The sequence below is a fragment of the Phyllostomus discolor genome, chromosome 4 (assembly GCF_004126475.2).
Source record: "Phyllostomus discolor isolate MPI-MPIP mPhyDis1 chromosome 4, mPhyDis1.pri.v3, whole genome shotgun sequence".
NCBI lineage: Eukaryota > Metazoa > Chordata > Mammalia > Chiroptera > Phyllostomidae > Phyllostomus > Phyllostomus discolor.
In genome coordinates this window covers 11,861,994-11,886,376 of record NC_040906.2, presented here as the reverse complement: position 1 = coordinate 11,886,376, position 24,383 = coordinate 11,861,994, and the positions used below count along the sequence as shown (strand labels likewise).

Below are 24,383 nucleotides of genomic sequence, written 5' to 3'. Positions count from 1 at the left end.
CTATTCCCCGACACTAACCACCAAAGTGAATGCTGACCAAGTGCAGAAAAAGAAGTTGAAACTATAAGCCAGGCTCGGGAAAATATTTTTGCATTTGCTAAAACAAGGGGACAAGCTCCTGGATCTTAGGACTCAAAAGCTCACTTGTGTGAAAGTAATCTGCAAAGTCACTGAGAGAACTCCCCAGCATTTTTCCTACTGTTCAGCAAATCCACAGATGCCAATTACCTCAGTTACGCAAATGGTATTTACCACGGCTAATAAACTCAGTTAATAAATGAGAATGTGAATTTATAAGGCTCCTTAAGCATTTATGAACCAAGGAACACTCTGATATATTTTTTGTTAGATTTTATTGATTTATTTTTACAGAGAGGGGAATGGAGAGAGGAAGAGGAGCTTCGATGCTGGAGATAAACATCGATCAGTTGCCTCTCTCACGCCCCCAGCTGGGGACCTGGCCCGCAGCCCAGGCGTGTGCCCCGGCAGGCAATGAAACCCGAAATTTTTCGTTTTGCGGGAGGATGCCGAACCCACTGAGTCACACCAGTCAGGGCCCCACTGATATTTTAATGGGGCATCATATCAACATTAAAATAAAAACATTGTAAAGGCTGCAGTATTCACAACCGCAGAACTCAGAGGTCGCGTGGGCAGCTCAGAAGTCAGTGTGTTTGACCGTCCCCTTTGCCTCCTGTTGTTGCCGCAGATGATCAGCAAGGATGTTGTTCTCCATTGTGCACTGACCGCAACGTGAGCATTAAGCTGAACTGTGTGGCCTTCAAACACAATTTTTAAAAAAGCATCTCACCTCACAGAGCGAATTACCCAAATGATGTTAAATGGGCTATGTCAACAGTGATGTGGATACGAAAAAAACTGGGGAATCTGGAGAAAATTCTATGACAGTTAAAAGTAAGGGAGAAATAAGCATCTCATTAACTTCATGAGATGGCCCTTCAGGAAAAGTAGGATATAGAATGATAGTATCCTAGTTTCACAGATGGTTAAAACTTGGTCACAGAGAAGAGAATTGCTCAAGAACTAAGGGACCTGCACTTGAACCTGGGTGTGCCTGACTCTGAAAGCCACACTACCAGATCATTCTGCTGCCAGCAGTATTGGTAATAGGAAAGGGCATTGTTAGCGATGACAAAGCGCCAGAGGCAAAATTACAAATTAGCCTTCTCTTAATCATCCTTCTGAGGAAGTATGTGTTACTGATGCAAGACAGCAACGTGTCGCCAAGTGTGTCAACATGAACTTGAGAGGACTGCTGCCAATGTCGACATGGGCGAACTTGAAACACATCAAGGATATTCAAACACAGGATCGTTTCCCGACAGCCACTAACTATGCTAAGGAAGAAGATTTGGAGGCCCAACTCAGGGCTGGGTTTACTGATACAGATGACTGTCTGTCTTCCCCTGAACTTTTATTCCATAAGATGAGAGACCACAATGTCTTCTTGTGTCTACCTGGCACCGGAGGTGGGACTCCATTGGAAAACAATGCTGCTGATCAGCGTTGGCGCTCTTTGTTTCAACTGCAGTGGATATAAACCCAGATGCTCCAGGGGCCAAGCTGGCAATGCAGCGTGTCACCGAGGGGGGATGTAAAATAATATGAAATGGAGAGAGCTGTGGAAAACTCCTCAATAATGTCCAGTCTAAAGAGAGCAGCAGCTATTCAGCACAGCAGTCGCCACCATGAATTTGGGCCTAGTGATATCGGAGTTCCCGGTTTTTTCAGAGAGGCTAGAAATGTATGTTTTACATGATAGTATCATCTGATATTTAAAAGTGGGCAATTAATTCCATTTTTAAGATCCAGGTGTGCACCACACTCCAAGACCTGCGCTCCACGTGTCGGCTGCAGTGTGTCGATAGCCCTGACTTTCATCCGCAGGCTGTGCTCAGGGGCTGGCTCTTTGGGCTTCAGAAAGGCTGGTGCCTGGTGTCACGGTGTGGCACAGATTCGGAGAAGCTCAGTCAGCCGGAGGTATGGTCAAGACTTTGGTACAGAGTGGGCTCGGCAGTCCTGTGTGCTCAAGCCGGTTACAGACTGGTCATTGGCCCGTTTACGACAGTAGTCATTGTCACAAGTGCTTCACAGCTGAAAGGACCTTCAGTGCCCTGCCGTCCACGGTAAAGAACACTGAGACCCAATGGGTTCCGCACCTGTTCACGCCGTCTGCTGCCCACGGCCCTTACCACCTGGTGACTTGCTATGTTGCCAAACTAGAAACTCAAAAGGCCCTAGAAAATTGTGATTGTCTACAGGTGAGTTTGATAGGGGTGTTGTTAACTTTGTGGGGGAAGACAGGTAATACCTGGTCGCCCACATCACCTCTCGATGTAAGTACTCACAATGATGTCTTTTATATGAATACCTCCAACACCTGCTTCTCTCCCTAACCACGTCTGGCCAGTTAAAAAGTTCTAAAAGAACACTAATTTTTTTTAGTAGCCCCCTGGGCGGACTAAAAATCTTTCTGTCGTTTTTGTCTACCAGATATTCTATGTTGTTTTAAATTACATAACTGTATAAAGTTATAAACACAATACATGTTTATGAAAAATTGAAACAAAAGTCAAGAACTCAGAATAAGAACTGAAAGTTCCTGTTAGCACCTATCCCATGCCAGGAGTCAGCTACTGCGAACAAATTGGTACCTTTCCATTTTTTCCTGTTCTTTTGCATGCACATGCACACACATGCATGTGTATTTTATTTATTTATTTATTTATTTTATGTTTCTAGCAGCTTTATAATAGTTGAGATATAATTACCATGCAATAAATGCACACATTTAAACTGTATGATTTGATAAGATATATGTACATACCCGTGACATGCCAACCACAATAAGGACAATGAACATATTCAACAGCTGAGAGAGATTTCTTGTGCCCTTGGTTATTCTTTTTCTAAATCATTTTTCATTTTTCAATTACAGTTGATAGACAATATTTTATTAGTTTCAGCTGTGTAACATAGTGATTAGACATTCACATAACCCACAGGTGAACACCCCAATAAATCTAGTACCCATCTGACATCATGTGCAGTTATTACATTATTATGGACTATATTCTATATGCTGTATCTACATCCCCTTGACTGTTCTGTAACTACCAATTTGTACTCAATCCCTTCCCCTTTTTCACCCACTGTCTCAATCCCCTTCTATCTGGCAACCATCAAAATGTTCTCTGTCAGAACCCTGGTTGGCGTAGCTCAGTGGATTGGGCATGGGCTGCGAACCCAAGTGTCACAGGTTCGATTCCCTGTCAGAGCACATACCTGGGTTGCAGGCCACAGCCCCCAGCAACTGCACATTGATGTTTCTCTCTCTCTCTTTCTCCCTCCCTTCCCTCTCTAAAAATAAATAAATAAAAATATTTTAAAAAATGTTCTCTATGAGCTTTTTTCTGTTTTGTTTGCTTATTTTGTTTTTCAGATTCCACATATAAGTAAAATCATATTGCATTTGTCTTTCTCTGACTTATTTCACTTAGCAAAATACCCTCAAGGTCCATCCATGTTGTAGCAGATGGCGAAATTTCATTTTTTATGGCTGTGTAATATTCTATTCTATATGTGTACCACTTCTTCTTTATCCACTCATCTGTTGATGGCCATTTAGGGTGCTTCCATATCCTGGCTCTTGTAAATAATGCTACAGTGAACATATGGATGCGTATGTCTTTACAAATTAGTGTTTTGGGTTTCTTCAGATAAATACCCCAAACTGGAATTGCTGCATCTTTTCTCCTCTCTTTGTATAGCCACTGTTTTAAAGTCTATTTTGTCTGGTAGAAGTATTGCTACCCCAGCTTTCTTTTTATTTCCCCATTTTTGTGAAATATATTTTCCTATTCCTTTACTTTCATTCCGTGTGTGTCTCTCAATCTGAAGTGTGTCTCTTGTAAGCAGCATATGTAAGGGTCTTGCTTTCTTATCTGTTTAGCCACTCTATGTTTTTTGATTGGAGCATTTAATCAATTTATGTTTAAAGTAACTGTTGATAGATATGTAGTTATTGCCATTTTATTATTTACATGTTTGATCTTTCTTTTTCTCCTTTTTGAAGAAGTCCCTTTAACATTTCTTGTAATACTGGTTTGGTTGTGATGAACTCCCTTAGTTTTTCTTTTCTGGGACACTCATGTAGTTTGATAATTTAAACATAAATAGCCACATGATATACCTATTGCCACATAGTATTCTGGAACTTTCTTTGTTTATTAGACAATACATATTGGAGGTACATATCTATGAGGTTTTCCAACCAACTTTTAGCTGATAGATTATTCATGAATTTGGGTATATGCATGAAGCATACTGAAAAATGCTTCACTAAGATTTGGAAGCTTATCCATAGGTGGATGAAGTTTTAAAATCTCATTCACTAAGTGGTACAGCCCTACCCAGATCTATACAATGAATAGTCTCGGAAGGTATTATGTTAACTGTATTTGTAAACTGAGTCACACTACAAAAGTGTGCAGGAAACTGATTCCACAGTGAGTGACATTAATAGGAAATATTCTTTGGGAATAAAAGTGACCATCCCTAAAAGGCCACTTGTGGACAAATACATTTCTTTGTCTTGAGTTGGGGCACTTTCTGCATTGACCAAGTCTGATGTAATTGGATGAAACATTCCCTTTTCTTCGTTAGATGTTTGGATGTTTTATCAGAGCACAAGCCAAAGAAAGAGGACTTACTTTTAGAAGTTGGCTGGCAGGAGAGCGTGCCCCTCCCCCGAGCTCTTTAGTGAGGTACAGCTGGCTCTACTCTAAAATGTTCCTCAAGACGTGGTCAAACCCATCGGTCCTCCCTGGAGGAGACTATTTGGTTCCATATGATTTAACTCAACTGGATTCACACCAAGAAGTCCAGCTGGAAAGCAAACTCTTCACCAACCTCCATGGTTGTGAGAGCAAGCAAACTGGGCCATTCCTAGAAAGTTTGCTGCGGGGAAATTCAAAACTCTGGTCCTTCTTTCACTGTGTTCCTTCCTGCCATTCCCGTTAGCAGGAACGTCACCTGCAATTGTTTTTTCATTTTTGTTTTAAATCAAAATTTTCTTAATCCAAGAGGGATTTTTTCCTCCTCTGAAAAGAAAATGTTGTTATTACGTTTCATGATTTATTGAAAATGCCCAGATAGAAAATAATGTTTTTCATTAGTTAGAGAGAAGAAAGAGATTTCCACTTGAACTATACAGAGTGAGTCTTATGCTTTACATTCCAAAATTTCAGTCAACTGCGTAATGCATGGATCCTGGGGCTCTGATCAATTTATCAACAATTTGATATACCTCTAATCTGCTAAAGCTACTAATCCTTGGGTACTTGCAAAGATACAAATTAGCATTAATTTAAAAACTTCCAGTAACCAAATTCATATATAGTAGTTGGTACATTTTGAAATAGTTATATGCCCTGAGTTTTCTTGGACCTCAGAATGACTCACCCTTACAAAGTGACTAGATTCCCAGCAAAGCCTAGGAAGCAATTGAATTCATCATGAGGTGAAATAGTCTTCCTAGTTTCACTCCGAGTTCCAGAATCTCTTAGGAAATCTGGACTCTGCAGCCCTCTCCAACACCCCAGGGGGCTGGGGCAGGTAGGAATCAATAGTTTCCATGGAAGCAAGAGGATGTCTGTCTCCAGCAGCAAGAGGTGGGTGCAGCTTTGGTGATCCTGGGACAGTGACAGAAAGGTGGGAAGCTGCTCAGGTTTCTGGGGCTCAGTTTTCATGTCCTGCCAACGCCTGGCTGGCTGAGTTAGGCCTCTTCTAGCCACAAGTTACAGAAGCAGGGGGACGGGGGGGGGGGGGGGGGGGGGGGGGGGGGGGCGGGGGTGGTTGGTACCAAGCAGTCGAGGGTAACTCAGGACCCCAGGGCAGGAAGAAAGCTGCAGTGACTGGAGCCAGGCAGTGTAGAGCTGCCTCATGGAGTCCTTCGCTGTCCTTGCCTGACTTCTCTGTCCATCTGCTGCACTTCTCCCTCATATGGCACAGTTGTCTGCACCAGAGCGCGGTCTCCAGTTTTAGAACTCCCCCTCTGGTTTAACAAATACTTACTGGGGTCTTTGAATTCAAATTCCCAAAGAGAAAGCATTGGATGAGTCCAAATTTGGTCAGGTGTCCAGCCAAGGGCCAATTAGCCTTGGCTGAGGGCTCGAACTTGGCTGCCAAACTCCTCCCCCATTCCTGCGCCATCCCCTGGGGAAGGCAGGGGGTAGGGGAGGAAGGACATTCTCCTATGAGAGCAGAGGGAGATGGCAGACCCCACAGAAAGTACCTAACACATTCCGTCACTTTGGGAAAAATCACCTCGCATCTCAGAGCCTCTGTTCTTCTCCTTTATAGAATAAAGATATGACTACTTGCTTCCGCAGGTTGCTGTAGAATCTACATGGGACACTTTTAAAATGAGTCGTTAACTCTGAGAACATTTTAAAATGTGAGATTTTACTTAGCCTAGAACAATGTTCATTGATTCAGTATTTATTGAGCAGTTACTGCATACTGGGAATAATTTTCAACACAAAAGTCAAGAATAAAGATTAATTCTGGCCCTGGCTGGCATAGCTCAGTGGATTGAGCTCGGGCTGAGAACCAAAGTGTCGCAGGTTCGATTCCCAGTCAGGTACATGCATGGGTTGCAGGCCATGACCCCCAGCAACCACACGTTGATGTCTCGCTCCCTCTCTCTATCTCTCTCCCTTCCCTCTCTAAAAATAAATAAATAAAATCTTTTAAAAACACCAAAAATTTCATCTTAAAAAAAAAAAAGATTAATTCTGGGAGCAGAACGTACTTTAGTAACAAAGAGAACAAGTATTGGAGTCAGACAGTCCTGGCTGAAATCACCCTCCAAAAGCTATCCCGTGTGGCTTTGGGCAAATTTCCTATCTCTCAGCCTCAGTTTTCTCATCTGCAGAATGAGAAGATTTCTTTCCATTGCAGCCTATCTGGCCCTACTTGGCCTAGCCTCTGCCCACCTCTCCCAAGTCTATCCCTGCCCCCGATCTCTCCAGCCATGCTGGCCTCCCAGGTGGTTCCTCCAACAGGATGACCTTGGGCCTGACTCAAGGCCTCTACAACTACAATTTCCTCTGTCTGGAACTTCCTGATCTTGATAAGGCAAAGTCCTTCTTTTCTCCAGGTCTCTGCACAAACATCCTCTTCTTGGAGTAACCATGTTACCTAAATATGTCATGTCCCTAGCCCACCCACAACGCTCTTCTCTCTCTAGAACACTTATCACTCCCTAAAAATACATGTTCATTGGATTCCCTGCTATCTGCCTCCCCTACTAAAACATAAGTTGCATGATTTAGAGGCTCTTTTTCTTTTTAAGATTTTACTTATTTTTAGAGAGAGAGAATGGAGGGAGAAAGGGAAGGAGAAAAACATCAATCTGTTGCCTCTCATATCTGCCCCGACCAGGGGCCAAACCTGCAACTCAGGCAAGTGCCCTGACCAGGAATCAAACCAGTGTGACCTTTTGCTTTGCGGGATGATGTCCAACCAACTGAGCCATGCCTGCCAGGGCTGTATGTTAGACTGATGTAGCCCTAAACCTAGAATAGTGCCTGGTGCTATGTATGTATTGTCAAATACATGGATGAAGAGTGGCTCCTTCATAGAGCTGCTGGGAGGAGATACAGTGACTCAGTTAAGCCATGCTCCAAAAGCACAGAGCAGGTATTTGGCATGGAGCGAGTACTCTCACTGGGTTGAAGAGTGCCCCCCAAAACTCACGTCTACCCAGAACCTGGGAATGTGGTCTTATTCGGAAATAGAGTTTTTGCAGATGCCATCACATCACAATGAGGTCATACTGGATTAGAGTGAACCCTCACCCAATGACTGGTGTCTGTCCTTAGAAGAGTGAGGTTTGGACACAGAGGCACACAGGGAGACCATGTGATAACAGAGGAAGAGACTGGGGTGATATTGCCATGAGCCAAGGACCTCTGCACACAACAGCCTTATAAGAAACATAAGAAGTGAGGATTATTGTTTTCTCACAGGAAGAAACTGAGCCATCAGCCACTAGCAGCCAGATGTACCTGCTCTTCCAAGGGGATAAAATGCATTGTCTGAATATTACAATTCTTTGGCCTTGTGCTGCATGTACCATGTGCTGCTTTGTCTTTCCCCTCCCCGATTGTGAGAAAGAAAAATTGAAGATCAAATTTGAGAGACACAGTCACTCAAGTGAATTTATGGCAGAACATGTTTCTTCAACACAGATAAGGAACAGGTCCTGACCTGCTACAACGAAACCACAGGGTTTGGTCCCAGTGACCGTCAATGATGGCCGCGATGCCGAGAGGAGCCTTCTTTCCAGGTCACCTGGACGCCTGGGTATGACCCAACTGGGTGAGGACAGCAGCTCTGTGCTGCTTCTGTCTGTTAACTAGAAAAGGGTGTCTCCCAAGAGTTCCATCGCTCTCTCTGCCTCCCTGATCTTGCCCTCCAGACAGGGTTGGCAACGAGAGCGCAAACTAAGGCATGAGGGAGACCCAATCATCCTTGAAAGCTACTACATTCCAGAGACTTCCTCGACTGAAAGCACAACTCGGCAAACAAAGTAGTGGCAGGCATTTGCCGACAGTCATTTGTGTAACCAAATGCTTCGTGGCCTTGGAACAGGCGACCGGGAATCGGGCAGCCTTCTGCTGCGGGCGGAAGACAGAAGGATTGAGTTGCACTTCTGCTGCTGGCTAATCAGCTGGGCGCACCTGAACTGCCGCCTCTCACTCCTTGTGAGAAAGAGCAGCCCTGGCTGGCGTAGCTCAGTGGATTGAGCACAGGCTGCGAACCAAAGTGTCACAGGTTCGATTCCCAGTCAGGGTACATGCCTGGGTTGCAGGCCATGACCCCCAGCAACCGCACATTGATGTTTCTCTCTCTCTCTCCCTCTCTCTCTCTCTCTCTCTCTCTCTCTCTCTCTCTCTCTCTCTCTCCCTCTCTCTCTCCCTCCCTTTCCTCTCTAAAAATAAATAAATAAAATCTTTAAAGAAAGAACAGAGGCCCTTCCTTAGGCGGGATCTAAGCGCCCCTGGAAACAGATTCTGGATGCAGGAGGGCACACCAATGTCGCCCCGCCGGCCCTGTCCTTCGCTGCTCTGCAGGGATGCTTAGAGCAGGCGGAGGTGCGGCCGCGTGTCAAATCACCACGCAGTCCTTCAGCACCTTGCTCTCTTTGGGTCTAAAGGTCCCAAAAGATCTCGTTCCGTCCTCCCTGCTCCGTGGGGCAAATAGAGGCAGAGAAGGGAAATAAGGAGAAGGAGGGGCAAGCGTCATCTTTCTCAAAGCAGAAAACCGAGAGAGAATCACATTTTGTACCTATGCGTTTAAAAGAGTTTCCCCAGTTGCCAAATCACAGGTCAGGGACACAGGGACGCGGCGGATGACTCAGGTGCACTTTCAGCCTCCCGTGCTCTAGAGCAAGGTCGAGGAAGTTCGGCCCTTGGCGAGATGTCGCGTCACGCAGAGTGTGAGACGAACTTGGGGGGTTTCCCCTACAGGACTTGACTCGTCTAAAGCTGTCATGGGCGAGTAGGGGGCTGGCTTCGGGGCGGGGGCGGGGGGCGGAGGCGGAATTCTGATCTCGCCTGGGGCGCCGAAGTGAAAGGAAGGTGACTACGGCGGCAGCCGGCCGTCTCGGCAGGTCGGACTCCCGCAGGTTCCCACGTGCTCCGCCGCTCCCCATTAGGTGGCACGTCTGCGCCCGCCTGGAGTGGGTGGAGGCGCGGTCGCGCGGGGAGAGGGGCGGTGTAGACACCTGTGCTCCTCCGCCCAGCCGGGACCGGACAGACTCCGGAGCCGGAGGGGGAGGAAAGGCGGGCCGACGTGCCGGGAGAAGGGTGGAGGCGCACACCTGGGCTCCCCTGCGCCCGGGCGGGGGCGGGCGTTAGGACCGAAGCGGCGCACCTGTTGGCGGGCTCTCCGGGCCCCGCCCGCCCTCCTCCCCCGGTGCCGGGCCGGCTGGTGCTAGGGCGAGGGACTCGGCGAGCGCAGAGGGCCCTGGCGCGGCGGTGGCAGTGGCAGCGGCAGCGGCAGCGGCGTCCGGGGCGCACCATGGCCGAGCTGCTGTGGAGCCTGCAGGATTCCCAGCTCGTCGCCCGCTTCCAGCGCAGCTGCGGGCTCTTCCCGGGCCCGGAGGAAACCCCCCGGGAGAACAGCGCCGGCCTCGCGGAGGGCGTGGCGCGGGCTCCCGGGGTCGCTCACCACCTCGCGGCCAACGACAAGGGCGGCGGGGGACCGGCCAATGGGCTGCGCAGAGTCCAGGCCCCGCAGGTAACCGCGGGCCAGGTGTCCGTGGGTGTGGGGGGAGAGGGCAGCGCGCTCCGCTTCCTGCGGACTTGCTGGTCCAGGTGCCTCCGCGACGCGGAGACGCGCGAGCGTGGAGCCTGCGGGACGCAGAGGGCGCCAGCCCCGCAGGGACCCGGCTTCTGGCGCGGTGGGCAGAGGGGAGGGGGCCTGGGGGGGGGGTGTCCAGTCACCAGGATGCCCCGCTTTAACGCTGCCAGGTAGCAGCCAGGTCTAGTTCGACTTCAGATGCCCCCAGAGCTTTAAATGAAGTCTATTTAGAGACTTTCTACCTTCATAAGAAGTTAAATTTATGTCCATGTATCCTCTCCCACATGGGTAAGCGTTACGTAATTGAAAAACGGAGAGGAGATGTCCTTGGCATTTCCATGACGGGCTTCCCCGGGGGGGAAATTCTGAGAACTCCCCCAGGATTCATGAATTTCCGCCCCACCCCCCCTTTCCTGATGCACATTAGCGGGGTGTAGCGGGGCTCAATGTGCCCTTCGCCTTTGTGCATCTCCGGCTCTGAGGACGGAACTTCGGGTTTAAATGTTGCTCCTGGAAAGGTTGACACACACTGCCCGCCCCTCCCCCTCCCGCTGGCCGCCCCCCTCTCCCCGCAGAAATGAGGTCCTAACAGCGCTTCATTCTCCCCCTTCCCTAGAGCTGCGGGGCGGGGTGGGGGGGGGGGCTCCCGGCTGGTGGGACTCGTGTCAACTGGCACCAGTGACTTTTATCAGATGCGATCAGCAGGGAAGCTCCCCACGCTCCCCTCTAGGTGTTCCGAGAGCGGTTACACAACCCACTGCGGCTTTGGGAAGCCGGCGCGTGTTGTCGCAGTGCACCGGGACTCTGGGCGGGAGGGAGCAGCCAGACAGGCCGCAGAGGCTAACGTGCCAGGGCTTCTGTCTGCCGGGGAGGAGGGCTGCTCCTGGGAGGGAGGGAGGACTCTCTGCCGCAGTGAGATTCCCTGAGCACCTCACTGCCCTTTCCCTGAGGGAGGTGAAAAGTGTGGCCCAGCAGGCAGAAGCGTTGTATTAACAATTCCAACTCTCTCCTTTGGGGTGGGGCCGGGCGGAACAGGGCTGAGAGGAGCCATGGAGGAAGCCACATTTTTTTTTCCTTGAAAGTTTTGGTAACAGGAAGGTGACATTTATTTTTGTGTCGATTTCTAGTATCTGAGGACCTGACTTCTATGAGCAGTGGGATGTTGTGTGCATACAGTTACAGAATTGGAGATGGTGGCAGGGGAGGGGAAGGGGGTGTGTGTGTTCCACTGCAGAGACATCCTCCTCCATAATACTGTTTTCTCCTTTTATCTTTCCTTCTCTATTCCGCGTGATGTCCAGGAACTTTCAGATGAGTTTGGGACAGCCCTTCCTCTTGCCTTGTCTTGAAAATGGGGCAGCCCTGGCTGGCCTCGCTCAGTGGATTGAGCGGGGGCTGCGAACCAAAGTGTCACAGGTTCGATTCCCAGCCAGGGCACATGCCTGGGTTGCAGGCCACGGCCTCCAGCAACCGCACATTGATGTTTCTCTCTCTCTCTCTTTCTCCCTCCCTTCCCTCTCTAAAAATAAATAAATAAATAAAATCTTTTTTTAAAAAATGGGGCGGAGTGGGGAGATGAGGACAATGCGCTTTCATGAAATGCGGCAAGGGCATTGTCTGTGTGCCCCCTGTTGACACCAGCAGGTAGATGCCCAGGCTCCGTGTCCCTAATTCAGGAAGCTGAAGGAGAGTGCATTTTTCCACTGGTGCACTTCCAACTGTTGTAAACATCACCCCTGGTGATGTATTCTGGAAAAAGATCCTCTCGTCCTTTAAAAGCACTGTCAGCAGATTTCTTGCAGAGAGCGGTGTCTTTTTGTTGCTTAAAGAGCCTCATTATTCACTGAACCAAATGAAGGAGTTTCCTACTTCCCCTCCAACACACAACTCACTCACTGTAGAGCAGGAAAAAGTAAGAGTGAGCGAGAAATTCATGATAAGGCATCACCATGGTGATGTGTGATGGAGGAAAACAACATGAAAGCATTTGATAAGTGAGAGGTTCCCAGATATTTTTAAAGGTGGGTTGGTTTCCAGTGACTTGGGAAGATTAATTTGCAAATACAGGTGAGTTCCCAAAAGAAAAGGACTGCATACCTGCCCCAGAGACTTGGCAGGACTCTGAGGGGAAAGTTGAAGAAACTTTCTGCAACAGCTGTCCTTCCCCTTGGCCCGGGGCCTTTGCCCAGCCTGGGGCCTGCCTGCACTGCCTGTTCTCTTTCTAAATAACCCCCACTCATCCTTCACTGCCGAAGGTCAGTTCCTCAAGAATAGACACCTTTGCTCACCTTCCATGCTCACCCTGCTTTTATAGGTTCTCTTTTTTCTTGTGTTTCTTCATTACAGCATTTATCACACTGTCCAAATACACCTTTTTTTTTTTTTAAATCCTCCCCTGAGAGTATACCTATTGATTTGAGAGAGAGAAAAAGAAATGTCAGTCAGTTGCTTCCTGTGCATGCCCTGAGCTGGACTAGAACCCAAAACCCAGGTACCTGCCTGGTCAGGATTGGAACCCACAACCTTTTGGTGTATGGGACTATACTCCAACCAGCTGAGTCACCTGGCCAGGGCATGAATACCCCTTTGTGTGGAGCCCTGATCCGGTCTCCTGCAGTGGGAGGCAAGGTCGAAGGATTTGTGAAGCATGTCTGGTGTTCTCTTTGTTCACCCCAGCCCCTCCCGACTCCGCCCTCGTGGCCTGCCACATGGGAGCTCAGTGGATTTTGTGAGTGAATGGGTGCAGGTTGCAACATAACATCAGCCCTTTAAAGCAAGATACAGATTTCTTGCAGAGAAGTGTCTTCTTGCTGCTCGGAGAGCCTGGGCCTTCCGTCAGCCGAATGGTAGGGGTTTCCTCCTTCGCATCCAACACAACCGTATTCACTCAGGAGCAGGAAAAATGAAGAGAGGGCTAAAGACTCAAGACCAAAAAAGCAAAGATTTCTTTAAAATTTAAGAGTAAATATTGAAAATCAAGTGTTCCCACAACGCCTAGAAGTCAGGAAGCGCTAGGGCATTGATTTAGACCCTTCAAACAATAGAGAAGTTGTTTTCTTCATTTGAGTGACTTAGATTGTAACAAATCTGACTTTATCGGCTCCCACCTTTTCTAGATTTAATTCTTAAAACAGGCCAAGTACACAAATGATTGAATAAGGCCTTTCCTTTACAAGTTCTCTTCACATTGCACACTGCTAGCTTAAAGACTAACTACACCTTCTGCAAACCAGAGCTGGTCTTGGCTGGTACAAAGCTGTCATGAAATAAGTCAGATGGAACCTCAGGTATGTTCCAATAGTCATGAACATCACAGAGTTTTGAGTCCTGAAGGGTTGGCCTGCCAAGTGCCCACACAGCCAGATCTTTTGACTTTCAAGTCTAAACTCTTTCTACTGTCCATCCTCCAGAGAGAAATTCAATGGCTTCTCTTACTCTGTCTCATGGGGAAGATGAGAAGTGTTGGGGCTTGGTTGCGAGCAGCGAGGAGATTGGGTAGGAAGAGAATTTGCTTTTGCTCTTCAAGGGTAACTATTGGAGGGTGTTCTTGGCAGTATAGCCAAGAGCAAGAGACAGAGATTCTGGGACGGAGCTAGGAGGGCAAAGGCCCCATTAAAATTGTGTTTATTTGTTCTGGCATAGAACCAGCTTTGGATATAGTAATGGTATTTTGATTTTTATCATCTTTGCTTACTCAATACAGTTGCATTAAGTTAGCCTTTGCGGTGTCTTTTCTCATCATATTAAACTAGAGATAATCTTTACAAAGTACACTGCTTAATAAACACTTATTGATAACTATTTGCTGAGACATAGTTCTAAGGTTGGGTTGGAGAGGGGATCAAAGATAGGCTGTTTTTAGATCTCTTTCCCACTAGAAGTATTTGGGGCGCTGCAAGTCTGTCGATCTACAACACCCCAGCCTTGACTCGACTGGCCCTCTAAAGTGTGAAGAACTATCAGAGGAATCCAGAGACCTGGACCCGACTCTGCCTCAAGGTCATTCTGAGCTCCTCTGGGCCTCAGCCATCCCGTATGCAAGATGAGCAGAGTGGGATAGAACCATGGTTTTCCAATAGTGGCTGGAAAGTACTGTCAGAGGAGCTTTAAAAGCAAAACAAAAAAAGCAATGTCCAGGATCCAGGTCAGAAGTGGGGCCTGGAAAAGCTGTCAGACAGCTGAAAGCTCTGAATTCTCTTGTCCTGAGACCCACCCCTCTTTGTGCGTTCAGGATGAAGGGAGGGGTGGCCAGCTGTTGGCCACTGCTGCTGCTGTGGGGGCTGTGACATTTTGGCTTGATTATAACTAAAGTGACCAGCGGGTCGAACTTTAGATGAACAGGTCTGAAATGGTAAAATAAGCCATTTTGCAAAGGTATATTTGATCAATTTTTTTTCTAATTACCGATACTGTTCAGACTAGAAAATTGGGGAACATGCAAAGAAAAAGTTAGACCCATGCCCACTGCACCACCACCAAAGATAACGACTCGGTAAATATTAAAACTGATCTTCAGTGACTCTACGTCATCCATGGCAGGGATCTGCCGAAATTTAGTTGGCTGATGGGCCTTTGCTTCCAGTTTTCCATTAAAATAACATCTTTGTTCAAGTATCTCGCTATATATCTTGATTGTCTTTAAATTGAAATATAATGAACATATTGTATTAGTTACAGGTATACAACATCATGATTTGATATTTGTGTGTATTGTGAAATGGTCACCATGTAGCTACATTTTTTTCCTTGTGATGAGGACTTTTAAGACCTACTCTCTTAGCCACTTTCAAGTATACAATATAGTACTGTTGGCTGTGGTCACGGTGCTGTATGTTGCGGTAACTGCATCTCCATGACTTCTTTATTGTAGAACTGCAAGTTGGTATCTTTTGACCATCTTCAACCACCACTCCCCACACGCACAAGCACCAATCTGTTCTCTGTATCTGACTTCGGTTTTGTTTCTTGCCGTTGTTGTTTTTATATCCCACCTCTAAGTGAGATCACATGGTACTTGTCTTTCTCTGTCTGATGTGTCACTTAGCATACTCCCCTCGAGGCCTTTCCCTGAGGTTGTTGCACATGGCGAGACTTCCTTCTTTTTATGGCTAAATAACATTCCATTGTGTGCATGTGGACGGCAGGCACATTTTCTTTATCTATTCATTCATCAGTGGACACTTGGTTGTTTCTAGGTCTTCAATATTGGAAATAATGCTGCAGTGAACAGGGGGGTGCATCTGACTTCTCAAGGTAGTATTTTGTTTTTCTTTGGGTAAATTCCCAGAAGTGGAACTGCTAGCTCATATGGAAGTTGCATTTTTAATTTTTTGAGGAACCTCCATGCTGTTCTGCACAGTGGCTGCGCCAGTCTGCATTCTTGCCTACAGCGCACAGGGGCTCCCTTCCCCCACATCCTCACCCACCCTTGTCATTTTCTTGTCGTTTTGGTAACAGCTGTTCTAACAGATATGTGGTCATACATCCATCGCTGTGGTTTCGATTTGCATTGCCATGATGATGAGTGATGTTGAGCATCTTTTCATGTACTTTTTGGCAATCCGTATTTCTTCTTTAGAAAAATGTCTATTCAGATTTTCTGCCTGTTCTCTAATTGTGTGTTTTTGTTTGTTTGTTTGCTATTGAGTCATATGAGTTGTTTATATATTTTGGAAATCAATCCCTTATCAGATGTATGATTTTAAAATATTTCCTCCCTTTGCTAGGTGTCTTTTCATTTGCTGGTAGGAAGATGTATATAGAATGGTTTTTAGCCCTGGCTGGTGTAGCTCAGTAGATTGAGTGCCAGCCTGCGAACCAAAAGGTCACCAGTTCAATTCTTGGTCAGGGAACATGCTTGGATTCCGGGCCAGGTCCCCGGGGGCTGGGGGTGGCATGTGAGAGGCAACACATCCATGTGTCCCTCGAATATAGCTGTTTCTCTCCCTCTCTTTTGCCCTCCTTTCCCCTCTAAAAGTAAATAAAGAAAACCTTTCAAAAATGGTTTTACATAGGCATTAGCAATCTGTCCTGCAGGAAGGGTGTGTATGGCACATAACTATGAGTGCAGGTTTTCCCACACCCCCACCAGTGTCAGGTATCAACACTTTTTAGTCTTCGGGAAAAAATAGTCCACTTTGACTTCCATCTCAGTTTTCTTCCTTTATTTCCAACATTTATTGATCAGCAACTGTGTTTCTGGGGCAGTCTTCAGCCTTAAAAAATCAAAGAGAAATAATATTTAGTTCCTCCCTGGGGAAAGCCGCAAAGAAAGTGGTGCAATGTTAAAAATACTAGACTAGAAGGGTAAATGCATGACGAGACGATAGGGGGAGAAACTCATCATCCTCAGAGGAGCCCATGGAGTCTTGAGTTAGGTCAGGTCTTAGAGTGAGTAGGAGTCAAATAGGGGGAAAAAAAGGAAGAAGCTCTTTTTCTCTGCCTGGAAATCTCATGTGATTAAACATCAAGACAGATTGTCCTTTTTGGTGAATAGCAACAAGTTCAACTTGGATATAGTAAGAGTCCCAGTGGGCCATAGGTGGCCTATTGAGAAAGGGTAATGGAACCCTTAAAATGGTTAAAATGGTAAATTTTATGTTATATATACTTTACACCAATTAAAAAAAGACACATAGGGTCTACCCCACTTTCTGGTGGAGGAAACATAACTTCCCCTCCTTAAGTGTGGGCTGTACCCTTTCCTTCCAAAGAGTACAGTATGGAAAGGTTGGGTGGGAGGGGAGAGAGTAACATTATAGCATAGAAACCAGCCAGGTGGTCAGGGTTAGCATCAACAGCAATAAGTCACACTGACATCACGTCGTGTACTGAAAACATATACTCTTGATACGTGTTGAAAAAAGCACTTCACTTCTGTGGCCTCCTCCTCCAAACCCACGCCCTCAGTCTCAGCAGAAGGAAGACATCAGGCAAATTGGGCATTCTGTAAAACACCTGACCTGTATTCATCAAAATCGTCAAGGTCTTCAAACACAAAGAAAGTGAAGAAACTGTCCCAGCCATGGGGGAGCCTAAGGAGACGGGGTGACTAACTGTTATTGCGGTGCCCTGGATGGGCCACTGGAACAGAAAAAAAAAAGGACGTTAGGTAAAAACTGAAGAAGTCTAAATAAAGTATGGCCTTTAGTTAACAATAATGCATCAGCATTATGGTAAATGTATCATACTAATAGTATAAGATATTAATGGTAGGAAAATTGGCTGCAGATTGTATGAGAAAGATGTGGAGTATACAGGAACTCTCTGTCCTATGCTTGAAATTTCTCTTGATGTTGAAACTGTTCAAATAAAATCTATTTAAATATTTTTTTAAAGAGGTGGGTCATCGAAGGGAGTTCAAGATTGGACTCTTTTACAAAGGTGGAGGCAGGGTTGGAAAAATTTCACATGGTCTCGGAGCAGGTAACTTTCGACTAAAAAAAGCCGGGGAGGCGGGTAGGGTTGTGGTAACCCCAGCCCCAAGCAGAGCTTAGACGTCAGAGGGAGGCCCCTGCGGGGAGCTGAGGCCTTTGGTGGAGCAGGATAGCTGCTTCCAGGCAGAAGAAGTAGTGGGGGAAATGCATCTGAGGCTCATTCTCCATGTGTCTTCTCAGATCCTGCCAGAGCCTCCCTTTGGCCAGATCCAATCAGAAGCCAGGGAGCTTGGGAGCCTGGCCGATGCAGACCACAGGCGTCAGCCTCCCTGAAGAGAGAGGTGGGAGGGACAAACGGAGAATGTCCAAGCACAGGTTGCATGGAGAGGCCGATGTGGTAATTCAATACTGGCTGGCATTTTGGGCTAGAGCCAGAGTATTAGGCTCACGCCTTAGTGTGGCCTCCTGCAGAATTTGGGTTTCGTCCTCTAGGTGGGGGCGTGGCCAATCAGTTTCCTCCCAGGTGCCTGCTCAGACTTGACAACTAGGACACCGAGATAAGAAAGGTTCTCAGGGTGTCATGTGCTCGATGGGAAAGAACGTGGGACGGACCAGCGATGCCCTGTGGCTGTGAAGGGAGCCTGGTACTGAGGCATTTGAGAGAGGCTGATGTTATTGTGTGTTCAAACAGCAGCAAATACGGGGGAAAAACATGAAATCAAGCCTTAATAATCTGTTTGAGGCTCTTCATGATACCCTGCAGTAACACCTTAGGAGGAAAAAGACCACAGAGGGTCTCCTAAGACACTGGTTGCCGTGGCTTGAATCACAGGCCCCACCATTATGGATAGAAGCTGAGCGGATGGGGGTCAGCCCTTGAGTCAAAAGCAGCCTTCTGTAGGCTGGTCAGCATCTTGTGAAATGGCCTGGTGTGAGAACTCCATCCAACTGGGATACTGCGTAGCCTCCGGATGGCTCTCTTAGGGAGTCTGAATGCAAGACCCAGACGTGGGGACATAAATGGCAGAGCAGGGACAAACTTCAGAGAGAAAGAGAAAGGCTGGACGCAGAGGAAGCAGTAGGACAGCGGACTCCAATGCAGAGAGGAGAGCAGAAGGACGTCTGTAGCAATGGTAAAAGCAGGAGGAAAAAGTCCGAGTGGAGAGGGGAGCCTTGAGTATGGTGGTCTCCACTTCTGAGGACAGAATGTGTGTCTGCTGGCACTGTGTCCTTACTTTCTGAGGAGTCCTGTAACAAACTCCAGTCCCCAGAGAGAACCTGTGGCGGGGGGGGGGGGGGGGGGGGGGGAGTCTCCCCTTGCAACCAGAAAGCGCTGGTCCCTACCATTCTGGGGACTTGCACATAATCGTGCTTGGATCATTTGCTCTGTCATTTTTGTGCAGTTGGGAAGGGGGACCAGACCAGGTCCCTCTCCCTCACCTGTGCCTGGGACATGGCAGGTGCTAATGGTGCCTGTGGAACGAAGCATGAGAGGGGTGCCAAACTCCTTTTCTTTCTCAGCAGAAATGTGATCCGATCGCCTTCTCTCTCTAGTCCTGTCTGCTGTCATTTTACCCCTGAGCACTCTACCTTCTGTGTCTTCTTTCACCTTTCACCGTAATGTTTTGTTGTTGCTAGCTCCTTTCTTTCTACCCAGGAAAAGATGGAGGATTTTGATTAATGAATAACTTTTTCACTGCTTTGCTTTCTTCCCTCGGACACCTGGGCGGCAGGGGTGGGGGGATATAGGTAACTTAGCAATGGTGAAATACCTGCCCACTTAAACAGTGGGATTCAGTTACTGTGGTCTAGGAGGGCTGTTCTCAGTGAGCCCAGTCTAATCTGAACTTACCTGCCTTAGAGCTGACACGTCAAAACTTTTAAATTCTCAAAAAGCACTTTCATTTCTGTGGCAACCCTTTGTGTTAATGATTAAATCCTCTCGCTCTGATAAGATTGACACCTTGGCAGAGGCATTCTGACATTTTCCCCAGCACACCACTTTCCTGGGAGAAAGTTCTGACGGTTTCCCGGCAGCACGTTCAGAGCCAGCACTCCTGTCTGTGCTTGGAACCACAGAAAATGCTAGCAGGGGGGGTCTTCCGCTGCTCTTTATCATTGTTACTTCCCTGATGAGATGCACTCTGCATACTGAGAAGATGAGATAACTGAAACATCCAGTCACGACTACAATTCACATATTTTTCTTGAGGCACTCTTGCTTCAAACACACTATGGGCTAATTAGCAAAGTGTTACAAAAACAAAGAAAATATCTTTAGGCAGGGGCTAAGGTGAGTGGAGGGGGAAGGGTTAACACACCCCAGACCTTGAGGGAGGGTGGGGCTTGGGAATCTTGGAAAGGAAGTGATGGTGCACTTGAACTGTTCTAGATATTGATGGTGCACTTGAACGGTTCTAAATGTTACCGCCAGCCCCCCAAGCACTCACCGGCAGCTCCATATCCCGTAGTTTAATAAAACAAAAAACCCTGGCTGCATTCTTGCTTTTGTTGATGCCCACGTACATGGCAATCACACCTGCCAAAGAAATGTCCTCTCTGCCTTCTAGGGGAATACTTTGATTCTTCCAAGCGGCAGAAACTTCGTTTCCATAGAATGTTATGGGGATCAGCCCATCAAACCAGGGGTGATGGGGAATGAGAAGGCTCCGGAAGGTATAAAATGTTGGATGCTGAGAGGCCAGGGCTTAATGGGTAGAGAAGCATCTAAGATGAACTTTTTTGTTTTGCAGTTAAAAAAAGTATTCTCTCTTGAACGGTGATTTAAGGTAGCCAAGTGCTGGAACATCAAAGATTTTGTTAAAAGCATCACAAGGGAAAGGCGGCTCTGTTAGGAGTTAGTGGGGTATTTTTCTTCTTTCTGAGTTTTGATCTTTTGATGATTTTTCAGCTAGGAAGATATCAAAAATTGGGTAATTTTCATAATTTTAAAATAATACATGCTTATGCAGAAATACTGGGACAGCACCAAAAAGTATGAAGAAGAAAACAAAAATCCTGTCAAAATTTTGTAACATGAGAAAAATATTAACATTTAAGAGTACTGATTCCTTTATCTCTAATCACACATAGTATATTTAAGTTATGAACATATAATATTGGAATTAACTTTTTTCACTCAGATTGTGAGCACTTCCCCATGTCACTGAGTATTCTTTAATTATATGATATTAATAGTATAATCGCTTAATCATGCAACTATAACTTAAAAATTTTTAACCATTTTCTAATGTTTCTATTGAGATTGTTGCAATGTTTATCTATGTCTAAATATCAAATTATTCCTGAGAGCCACAAGAGAAGCTCATTTCAGAATTCTTCATGCTTATACTTCCCACTCCCTGCCTGATTGATTGTCTTTTGGAAAATGTAGGGTCTCGGTCATGACTCCCAACAACACTCCGTTTGTGTGCATACCTGTGGCCCGTCACGTGACTGCACACTGGTTAACATAAGCTCACAACTAATCTATCTCTACTCTTTCCCTATAAAGAGAAAGCTGTTGGGGTCCGAGGGACAGAAGGGAAATAACTCACTCACTCCCGTCAAGGTAACTGGGTGTAGACATGTCATGCCTGGGCCCCTGTCCTTGACTCTTCTTCCCAGGCCAGGCCCACCCTTTGCTGCCTGTGAAAGGGTTGGGACATTTCGGTAGCCTGGGGCGGGCGTCAGGGTTTCTGAACGGGTTGGGGAGGCCTGCATTCCCTGGCTGCTCTCAGCTAGGAAGGCAATTTATCTAAAGTCAGTAGGTGTGTCCTCGTGTGAGGATTCAAAAAAAAAAGCATTGTTAATTTCTAAATATGTTTATCGATTTTAGAGAGAGAGGAAGGGAAGGAGGGGAAAAGAGAGAGTGAAACATCAGTGTGAGAGAGAAACATCGATGGGTTGTCTCTCATGTGTGCCCCGACTGGGAATTGAACTTGCAACCCTTTGGTGCACGGCATAACACTCCAGCTGACTGAGCCACACTGACCAGGGCTCATTGTTTATTTTTTAATTACAGTTGACGTATAATATTATATCAGTTTCAGGTGTACACACCAGCAATTAGACATTACATGCCTTACTAAGTGATCATTCTGATCAATCTTGTCCCCATCTGACACCATGCATAGTTATTAGAATATTACTGACTGTATTCCCATGACTGTTCTGTTACTACCAGTTCCTACTTCTTAACCCCACACCTTTTCCTCCCAGGCTCCCAGTCTTCCTCTCTCTGGCAGCCATTAGTTTGTTCTCTCTATGTTCCGCTGGTTTGTTTATTCTGTTTTTGAGATTCAACTTTTAAAAACTGGGACTTATTTATTTAATCTTTAAAAGTTACTGCTAAATATGTATTTACCATGCAATCCACAATTGCACTCCTGAGCATTTATCCCAGAGATGCAGGAATTTATTCACCCAAAAACCTATACATGATTTTCATAGCAGCTTTATCTGTAACAGCAAAAACTGGAAACAACCAAAACGTCTCTCACTAGATGCAGGGCCCAATCAACTGTGGTGCCGTGCAATACGATGCCATAGAAGAGGAGTGACCCACTGACTTCCCCAACAACTTGGCTGGATTTCAAGGGCGTTATGCTGAGTGAAAAAGCCAATCTGGAAAGGTCACCTACTATATAATTTTACTCATGTAACATTCTTGCAATGACAAATTTATAAAGACAGAAAACAGATTAGCGGTTGCCAGGGGTTAAGAATCGGGGGATGACTATAAAGGGGTTGGAACGGAGGGAGATCATTGTGGCGACGGATCAGTTTTGTAAGTTGAGGATGGTTATGGTCGCCCGAGTCCACACGCGTGGTGACACAGTGCAGAGAGGTACACACACCGTGCCAATGTCAGATTCCCGGTGTAGATGGCGTGTTTGTAATTATGTAAGATGTCACCATTGTGGAAAAACAGCTGAAGGGCATATGGGACTCCTCTGTACTACCTTGGCAATTGCTTGTGAACCTATTGTTATTTCCAAATAAAAAGTTTTACGGTCCCAATGCTGCCTGCCAAGAGCTGGTCCTGCCCGCCCTGTCACAGCTTGGACTGCAGGCGTTCTTCGAGCACCAGTGCAAGAAGCCCAGGAAACCTGGGGCGGCATCCGGGAGCTTTCCCTCTGAGTGTCTGTTTCCAGAGCCACAGGACTTGATGGCAAACCCCCTGCCCACTGGCCCCCGCCACCTGCCCAGGGAGAACGTGGGGAAACGTTTGAGGGTCAGGAAAGCACATTTGCCCTTGACTTTAGTCTGGCTGACTTGTGTTATAGCTGCAGGGTTTCCGCATTAAAATGAGCTCTGTGTGTGTGTGTGTGTGTGTGTGTATGTGTGTGTGTGTGTGTTCGTGTGCGTGTGTGCGCGTGCACCTTGTTTTGTTAATCCACTTCGAGTTGGTGTGGTTGGTCCATCAGTCTGCCCTCAGTTGTCATTTTGTCTCTCAGTCTACAAACTGATTTGTTCCATATCTTCAATCCCCCTCCCACTCTACCAGCTACTCTCAGCCCTACCGCCCCTAGAAAGTCCAGCACGCTTGCCTTCCTGAGATTTACACTCGGGTCCCTTTATCACCCACCCATGCTTTTTTTCCTGTGGTAGAGTATGAACTCAAATGAAATAAAACAGTGAGAGAGTGTTTAGCATAAGATACTGTTTGGGGGGTTTCCTGTGCCCATGTGTAATTTCATGCAGGATCCCGCCACTGACTGTAAATGAAAACCGATAGAAGAGATCATTGTCTCTGACAGTCATAAAGAGGATCACAGATTTCTGCGATCGCAGCTGCACTCTGAATGCCAGTAGCTGAGGCCGTGGCAGGGGATGCACAACTCTCATTGTAATGGCTGCTTTTTCCAGGCTCAAGGTCAACGGTGTACCCATTCCCCAAGTGGCAAACCCATTTGTCTGGTTGGTAGATTTTTTTAAAAGATTTTATTTATTTATTTTTAGAGAGGGAAGAGAGAGAGAGAGAGAGAGTGACAGAGAGAGACATCAATGTGCGGTTGCTAGGGGCCATGGCCTGCAACTCAGGCATTTGCCCTGACTGGGAATCAAACCTGCAATACTTTGGTTCGCAGCCCACACTCAATCCACCGAGCTACACTGGCCAGGACTAGGTTGGTAGATTTTTGTTCTTCCCACACAGGTACTTTCCTTACTTATCTAACTTATCGGATATCTGATTGAAGAGGTTTCCCCTCCGCTATATTCTACAAAGGGAAAACTAAACCGCAATATCCAAAGGATATCTTGAAAGCAATTAAAATTCCACCTAGTTCTAGACATGGAAACACATGTTCAGCCTCATGTTGATACGCTCAACCTCATGATATGTTCAACCTCAACCAAAAGCAGCAAATTTTTTAAAATGATATTTATAATATGACCCAATTTTTAAAACTATATAAGCATGTCTTGGAACCTATTTTCTAAAAAAAAAAATTGGAATGATGAACCCAGTGGTACCAGTAGTTTTCTCTGGACATATAAGAAAGTTTTTATTCATGCTTGTCTGTATTTTCTGTATTTTTTTTAGTAATAGAAGGTAGTAGTTTAGAGAAAATTAAACCATTTTTATTTCATAGAAAAAGTTCTCTTATA

At 46.3% G+C, this 24,383-nt stretch overlaps 1 protein-coding gene across 1 annotated transcript in view; it reads left to right on the top strand.

Moving 5' to 3' along the window:
- The first annotated feature begins 10,110 nt into the window (after nt 1-10,110).
- SGPP2 (sphingosine-1-phosphate phosphatase 2) overlaps nt 10,111-24,383 on the top strand; it is a 103,751-nt gene continuing 89,478 nt past the window's right edge. Inside the window, exon 1 of the mRNA XM_028510635.2 lies at nt 10,111-10,329. Coding sequence (XP_028366436.1) covers nt 10,111-10,329 — 219 coding nt within the window. The remainder of the gene's footprint in view (nt 10,330-24,383) is intronic.